This window comes from Microtus ochrogaster, chromosome 24 (assembly GCF_000317375.1).
Source record: "Microtus ochrogaster isolate Prairie Vole_2 chromosome 24, MicOch1.0, whole genome shotgun sequence".
NCBI classification, from domain to species: Eukaryota; Metazoa; Chordata; class Mammalia; order Rodentia; family Cricetidae; genus Microtus; species Microtus ochrogaster.
Window position 1 is genome coordinate 21069782 of NC_022024.1, and position 8839 is coordinate 21078620.

General features: G+C 36.7%; 1 protein-coding gene across 2 annotated transcripts in view; it reads right to left on the reverse strand.

Annotated features, from left to right (window-relative positions):
* The window catches only part of Slc6a15 (solute carrier family 6 member 15), a 31352-nt gene extending 23931 nt beyond the window's left edge, over positions 1-7421 (reverse strand). Inside the window, exons 1-4 of one of the 2 annotated variants that reach the window (XM_013350390.1) lie at positions 6983-7421; positions 4181-4338; positions 3664-3802; positions 2457-2638 (exon numbers count right to left, since the gene is read on the reverse strand). In XM_013350390.1, coding sequence (XP_013205844.1) covers positions 2457-2638; positions 3664-3802; positions 4181-4338; positions 6983-7271 — 768 coding nt within the window. In that variant the 5' untranslated portion in view covers positions 7272-7421. The remainder of the gene's footprint in view (positions 1-2456; positions 2639-3663; positions 3803-4180; positions 4339-6982) is intronic. The other variant, XM_005358108.3, reaches the window with a different exon arrangement.
* Positions 7422-8839: the final 1418 nt, after the last annotated feature.

Sequence of the window (8839 nt, forward strand, 5' to 3'; positions counted from 1 at the left end):
AACAAAAAAAAAACAACCTATATAAGAAGGTCTCATCTTCTAACTGGGACTTCCCAATGACAATGTGTGTACTTGCTAGCCTCCCATCACTCTTTTCTACCTAGTACTTGCATAACACTTTCTTTGGAGGCTTTTTGTTTGATTGTTTAATACACACACATTCACCCTTACAATCAATTCTCCTCTCACCGTCTTCACCTCTCTATTCAATTTTGAAGAACTGCGTCAATTTAAACATTCCTATCTTTTCGCGTGCTGCTTACAGCTGGTTTTTGCCCCATCTGGACTGTTAGGATCACTTTTGGATGAGGACAATGACTCGGGAGAAGAGACCCTCAATTGTATTAAAGCATCCAATACAACACAGCCCACGTCTTGCTTCAAATTCCGCCTCAATGTCACTCACTCCCTAAGGTTCTCTTACTTAGTAAATCACGTGTACTGCATAACTTGTACTCCATTCTACTCGAACATTTTTATTGCATGGTTGTTAAAGACAAAACAGGAAAGTATCTGATATCAGGAGAGTAAATTTCAAGTAGTCTCATGAGAAAAGTTGATAAATATGTGATGTGATAGATGTGCTAATTCACTTGTGTTGATTATTATACAATTTGCAGAAAAAATTGTAACATCAACTTTGGGTTCCACACATGTGTACAATTGCAATTTGTAAAAATAGCATAATAGAAACTAGTATAGTTTTTAAAAGAAGAAATTATTTTTTAAGTGACAATAGCACACAAACTCAGAAAGTCTTAGCAAACTTAATCACGACAGCTTTCAAATCTCTATAGTCAACCAGAGACGGCTCTTCCTCCCACATAACACTAACTTAGCAATTATGTACATGTGATGAAACCTGGCTTAAGAACTTATTCCTTTATTTATTATCTAAATTTAGTGACCCCTAGGTCAAGGTGCACTCAATCTAAGCAGTGTCTAAAATTGGGAAGTTGGTATTAAACAAAATAACATTTACAAAGATTTCAAGACATTTAGTTGTGCAGCTATTATGTTCACCTTGTCACATGCAAAATAATGTAGCAGCCACAACAAGAACATGAAGGTCAGATAAACGGATTTACAGGATACAATGCCATCCTTATTGCTACTAAAACGGAATCAACAGGAAGCAAAGATGAGTCAGACCAACTTCTGTCCACTCGCATCCTCATTCTCAAGTCATCATTTGATAGGCACAAATATATATACTCAGAGGCAGCATAGCATGGACCATACCACAGCCTCTTCCATTAAAGACACAGACATCAAGGCAAGGTGACACATGGCTGTGTGACTACCACCCAGGAAGCAGGAAGACTCCAGTTCAAAAAAAGTTGGGCTACACAGGATAACCTGTCTCAGCCATTTTTATTAATCAGTGAAGTGGATCTGAAAGTTGTAACTACACTTTAGGGCTTTGAGGAGTAAGTAAGATGAAGTAGTACAGGTCCCAGAACAAAGAGATGTCTACTAGGTATAATTACTTATTACCATCTTTGTTCAAATCATCTGTGCCAATGTCACATTATTATTATTATCATCACATGATTTATTGTTATTAATTATTCTTATAATAATAGTAGAGTAGTTCAACTTCCACTCTCCCCAGTGTTCCTAACTATGATGCCCAATTAGACTGAAAAGACACATGATTACAGCTACACTTTGAAAAGAGAAATTAATATAATTATACCATTAGGGGACAGTAAGAAGAGGCAACACCGAATTCTTTCTATGAAGCAGCTGAAGGATGGGAAGGACAGTGATAAGTGTTGGATTCTAATGCTTTCGAAAGCAAAAGAATGAATAAAAATTATGTGCCCAATGCATCATTTTAAAAAAGAAAACAACAAACTATTCAGACTTCATAGTGCACCTAATGTCCTTTCCAAGCCCAGTATATTTAAATTTTTATTTGTCCTGGAAGGTGTGCTCTTGTCATTTTTTATGTATTCTGTCTTGCATGTTGGCATCATTCTAACTACCTAAGGACAAGAACTTCAAGAAACACTCAAAAGTACACGATTTGAATATTCTTTATAATCATTTCTTAGAAAAAGACCCAAAAGAAGGATATGATACAAAGTAAACAAACAAAAAATTTAATTCATCATTCCATCACTTTTCATGACTGGAGATGACGTAGTCAGAGAACTAACAGATGCTGAACAAGTGGCAAAATGAACAGACTTAAATATTGAAGGATTTTTAAAAAAGATTTTGCTAGAAAAAAAAATACTATAAATGATACTCAATGTCACTACAAAACACTTTGCTTATTACTTATCTACTTTTTAAAGGCACGTTTTTAAAAATATCACTTTTCATAAAATACTTAGAATGAAGTTTTACAAGCAATTTGTCAGCTGAATTTTGGGGATAGCTACAAGGGATTGGCAATACCCACGAAGGGTACTTAGCCAAATCAGGAGGGATTCTAGCATACTAACTTTTCCAGAAGACTGAATGCCTTTGATCATGGCCAGACAAACCATGACCCAGGCAGCCAGCAGGCAGACAGTCATCTTCCAGTTTAAACCTCCACTTTCAGAGATGGAACTGGTGATATCCAACGCTTCCCTGTACCAGTAATAGGTGGTGGCGGAACTTTTTTCACATTCTGGCTCGATATCTGTGTGGGAAAAAAAAGAGAGAGATAAGATGCAATAATTCTGACTATATATGAGGAGCAATGAGTAATATTGGATTTTGCTGAGCAAGTCCATTAGCCAATTCTTATCCGTTTTCTAGAAAATATTTAACCTAAAAACAGCGGTCAAGCTCACAATGAAATACAAAAATTTGCAGACTCTGAAAAATCCGGGAACAGGTATTCTTCTTGATAATTATTAAGAATTCCAAAGGAATACATGAACTTCTTAAGGAAATAACTGAAACAAGTAATTAACATTCCGCTTCCCAGACCCATAATTATATGATACAGGAGCACAGCACCATCAGATGTGATAGCTGCTAGCCAGAGATTTTGCTGTAAAGCAGAGTGAAGGGATATGTATGTGCTGTTAAAGTAAAATTCAGGCAGGTTTTTTGGAATTTTTGCCTGAAAACTAAGGTTAACTAACTATAATGCCAACAAAATAATATTTGCATACATTGCAAGTCTAAATGGTAATATTTGTATATACTGGATTAGATAAAAAATATTTCACGTGTTTTATTTTACTTTCTTAAATGGGACTAGTAGAACTTTTTTTTTGTTGTTTTGTTTTGTTGTTTTTTTGTTTTTTCGAGACAGGGTTTCTCTGTGGTTTTGGAGCCTGTCCTGGAACTAGCTCTTGTAGACCAGGCTGGTCTCGAACTCACAGAGATCCGCCGGCCTCTGCCTCCTGAGTGCTGGGATTAAAGGCGTGCACCACCACCGTCCGGCTTAGTAGAACATTTTTAACTTCATGAATGAGTTGCATTCTATAGAAAATGGTTCTTTATATTCTAAGATTTAAAAAAAATAATGATTACGACAAGTGGCCATTCCAAAAGCCGAAGGGAGTCTATTATGATGCTCACTACAGACGTTTTGTTTGCTTGTTTTGGTTTTGGATTTTTGTTGTTGCCACCCACTGCAGTTTCTAAAAAGCAGAAAAGAAAGTCTGTGCCTTTGCTAATGTTGAAACCGTTCAAGAGGAGAAGACAACAAACCATGCGTCTTACAAGGATGAGATGCATTTTTCACCAGGGGGCACTGGTCCCAAGGAAGAGGTTGTTGAAAAGACTGGGAAAAGTAAAACAACGTCCAGCCAATGATGACGTTGTAGTAAAGAGCCACAAAGTAGCACACCTGCAAAAAAGTAAAAGAATGTCCTTTTATCTCTCATCCTCTGACACTCCCTTTAAAACAGCAGGCTGGAATTCACTTTATAATATTTAATATTTTTTTAAGTTGTAATAATATTTAGGTCTTGATCTCATAATATTTTTATCTGAAAGCATTATCTTTACTTTAAAAATAGTTTCTGAGTTGAACATTTAAAATCCATTTCGAGATTGAGGTACTATCAGTTATCATAGATGATTTTGTATAGTGCACTCTGTACCAGTAGCTTATAACAAGTGAATAAAGAACCATACAGAGACAAAGGCTTGGAGTTTACAGAGAAGAGGATTGCATGATTCTAAACCAGCACAGGTAAGAACAATGTCAGAGGAAGAGACTTACTACACAGCTCGCGAATCCAATCCCGCCCAGTTTAGGGCTTATGTAATTCCAAACCCCGATGCTGCCCCTCCGAATTCTTTGACCCACAGAAAGTTCCAGGAAAAAGAGGGGAATTCCTATTACCAGAAGTAGTATTAAATATGGCAGAAGATATGCACCTAGAGGAACAAAAAAAAAAAAAAAACAAAAACAGAACGTGCAGTATTTTCAAGTTATAGTAGAGTATACATTGACGCTAAACTTTTTATGAAAGATGATTTTATGAAAAGAGTTTTTTCTATAATACAAATAGACGTCTTTGAGAAAATATAACGGATTTTCTTTGAACATCCAAAAGGTTGAATCTTGTATGTAATTCCTCGAAGAAGTCTCGCAGGCCAGCTAGACGGTACCTTTCTGCACAAGTCTGATGACGTGAATTTGATTTCCTGAACCATAGTGGGAGGAGAAAACTATCCTGAAGCCTCCTCTGACCTCTGCATGCATGTTCCTCTGAACACACATGTGTAACACATTCTCCTGTTCAGCCAATTTTTCTTACAAGATATGCAATGTTGCTCTCTATTTACATTGGGAGGCAAGAAATCAATAGTAGGGAAATTAACCTGAATATTACTTTTATCAAAGAAAGAGGTAGAGAGGTAGGTCTTGTTAATAACTAATAGTGAAACTTTTAATAGCTGTCCATCAAGGCTGAAGTCATACTGAAAGGAATAAAACCAAACTTTAATCTGAGTCCTGTCTTTATCCTTAGCGGGATGTGCAGGAAGTTATAGAAAGTGAAATGTCTCAAAGTAAATATTTCCGCCAATCTTAGAAAATGAAACGAATAGTGAGAAACTAACAAAAAAAAAAAAACAAGCAGCAAAAAAAAATTATTTAAAAAAAGAACATCTACAGGTGCTAATCTTTGACACCATAAATAATTCCCATAGGATATTATCAACTGGCTAGAGAATTATTGTTTGATGAGCAGTATGGAGTGCATGGCTCATTTGATGTGAAATTGAATTCTTAGTTCTCAGTCAGGTTCGTTCAAAAGTTTGCTTTCCAAACCTCTTACTATGCTCCTGGTGGAATTCTCTAACCACCTAAAATATTCTTTAATCACCATAATGCCTTGGCATTTTATCTTAGTAACTGAGGAAAAATTGCAAATGACTAGTTCCATTCATTTGACATGGTTTGTGTGTGTATTATAATTACTGCAAAATAAAACCATAATTGTTTTCAGCCAAACAAACTATCACAGACCAGAAATAATATCAAAACACCCCTTGGAATAGTTGGAGATAAAAATGTGTACCTTTCAGAATATGTAGGTTTGGGTTTGTGTATGTGTTGCGACATAAGCATGTAGACACCAGAGGTCAATTTCAGGCATTTTGTCTATCAAAATAAACTTTGTCTTTTAAGACAACATCTCTCATTGAGACTGGAACTGACTGATTTGGTTTAACTGGTTGACTAGCAAGCCCCATAAATTTGCATGACTTCCTGCCATGAGCATTCGGGTTATAGATGCGTACTACCATGCTTGGTCTTCCAAACTCAGGGACTCAGGCTTGCAAACCGTGTAATGTTCCTACTGAGTCATCTCAGTCCAGAGTATGTACTTTTATCCATATTTACTTTATCAGACTTTGCATATATTATACAATTACAAAATTATTGGTGATATACATATCAATACATAAATATTCCCCTCATATATGTGTGTATGTATGTATGTAGACATGAATGTGTTTGCTTGTTTGTTTGGTTTTTCGAAACAGGGTTCCTCTATAGCTTTGAAGCCTTTCGTACACCTCGCTCTGCAGGCCAGTCTGGACACGAACTCACAGAGATCTGCCTCTCTTTGCCTTCCAAGAACTGGAATTAAAGGCATACACCACCACTGCCCAGCTGCTGTTGTGTTTGCTTTTGATGCAGTACTTCTGTGTGTAACAGTTCTGGCTATCCAGGAAGTCACCTTCTCAACCAGGATAGCCTCACACTCACAGAGATTCTCCTGAGTGCTGGGATTGAAGGCATGTACCACCATCCCCAGTTTTTTCACAAGCGTTTTATGACAGTTTTATTCTTTTTAAACTGTTGAAAATTATGTGTCCACTATACATAGTAAAAGTGCTAATAATGGTGAAACTATTTTTGTTTGAAATGAAATAAGAGTATTCTCTTTTTCAAAGAACATGTTGAAGCTGGACAGCATTCCTCAGTATTATATTACAGACCTGTATTAGATGGTGTAAAACCTCCAAGGACAAAGAATGAATGGCATTATGGTAATTATCTGATTCAACTCCTTCGTGAGTCCTAAAAGTGCTAGTCCACATTAAAGACCATAATCATTCTAAATTACATGTTAGTTCTTCTTTTGTTAAAGAACGAAACAATTTAGAATTCAGAGGTAGTAGGTCACCGAGAGAACATTCATGTTCAGTCAGTGCTGTCGGCTTTAGATTCTCATCGAAAGCAAAAGTCCGGCATGCAGAGAACAAAACCCATGTTAGAAAAGTTCCCCTCAGTACTTCAGCAATGTTTACAGTATCCAGGGAAGACGTTCGAGAATGCATTTCCTTGAGCAATCCCTGAGTATTTGTAGGACACAGTGGTGTTTCTCTGGAAACATAAGAACATGGTGCTGGGCTTGCTTCCCATAAAGCAGTCTCCCTGGCTTTGTAACGGAACTCACAATTTCTGAAAATATGATACTGTAACAGTAGTAGGAGCTATCCAAAATAACGAACAGTAATTTACCAGTGTAGCAATTCATCATTAAAGCAAGCAAACGTGACTTACCACCACCGTTCTTCTGACAGAGGTATGGGAATCGCCACACATTCCCCAGACCTACAGAAAATCCAACTTGAGCCAGAATGTATTGCAGCTTACTGTTCCAAGCGGGCCTTTCATCATCTGCTTCAGATTCATCTTCAACATCGGTGTCTTTCTCTTCTTGAACATCAACGATTAGTTCACTCTTCTTAAAAGCCTCTTCGGGTGAGTCTTCGTTGGACAGAAGGTCCTTGACAGACTCAATGACCTCATCATCTAAATCTCTCTTAACCACTTTGCTATTCTTAGGCATTGGAAAGTATTCTTTTAAAAGACACCTTTGAGGCAAATGTCTTTTTCCCAATGTTATTCAAAACGAAGTAAATCGAAGAATATCATATAGAGCCTTGATTCAAGGTGAGGAATTTTTAGGGATCCTGGAACTGATCCTGATACTCTGTAGATAGCTGTGAAATGAAAAGTTGAGATGTGATATTTAATAGTGAAAAATATCAACAATATTTCAACATCCTTTCTTGCTCCTCTTTTTGGTAGAGTCCCTACCCAATACTACAAAGCATGATTGATCTTGGTCAACCAGAGCTCAACAATTTCATATATGATTTAGGATGTGTATAAGTTTTATACCTACATCTTTTAGTTTAATTCTTCCTTGGAAAAGTACACTTTAATCTAGACTTTAATGTACAGTATGTAGACCTTCATTATTTGCTATGTTTTTTTTTAGCAATTGTAGAAAGTTGGTTGAGAGAAAGATGTAGATTGAAATTTAAAATAATGTATCAAATTTGGGAAATAAAATAAAAGGAATAGGTATAAATACAAGCATTAAAATGCCATTGTTACTTCATGAAAGATGTCGGACACTAATGTGAGCTATTTTCATAATCAAAAAGATACTGTCCTCTTCGTCTCTGCATGTTTTCATATAAGCTTCCTTCTTTTATGATAGTGGAATCGTATAAGAACTAATATGTCCATGTGAAAAGATATATCACTGCCAAATATTTAAATCTAGTTTACAAAGACAAGCCTCCTGAGCTTGAATCTCCTCTCTAAATCTTAGGGATGTTACTATCCTGGCCAAGTTATTCAACTCATTTGTAAACTGAAAAGGATAGCAAGCTTGCCCAATAAAAGTTCTTGCAGAAGTACCACCACAATGAGAAGGTGCAGCAAGTGCCCACTTTTACTACTGTGGCTATGTTCACTCTTTTGAGTGCAATAGTCTATAATTAATTTGTTGGGGTGGTGGCACACGCCTTTAATCCCAGCACTTGGGAGGCAGAGGCAGGAGGATCTCTGTGAGTTCGAGCCAGCTTGGTCTACAAGAGCTAGTTCCAGGACAGGCACCAAAAACTACAGAGAAACCCTGTCTCGAAAATAAAAAAAAAAAATTAATTTGTTGAATGTCCAGAATGAATGCTCCATGCTTCTGCAGGACTTTTTTCATAAATAGTACATTCTTTTTCTGCACATCGGGTCAATTTCACAACCTTCTAACTTCAAACAAAGCAAGGGTTTTAACTGTGCATGATTTTTTTGGTTTACTAATGTAGCTAGACTTTCAAGGACAGTTCTTGCACCAGGTATTACATGCTGTATTGATGTACGAAAGACCCCTTTTGGCTCCAATATGATGGGCTGAAAGTCTCTGCCTCAACTAGACAGGAGCAAACTAGCATTCAGGTCGCTGTATTTTGTTTTTCTAGAAGTACTCTTTCTAAAATACTGGCTCCCACTGTCTATATTGTAAATACAGATTCCCAACTCCAGACTACAGAAGGTAAGCGCAAGCAAATGTACTAGCTAGCCTACGAGTTATATTTGAAAATGACTCACTGGTCAGAGACAGTTTCA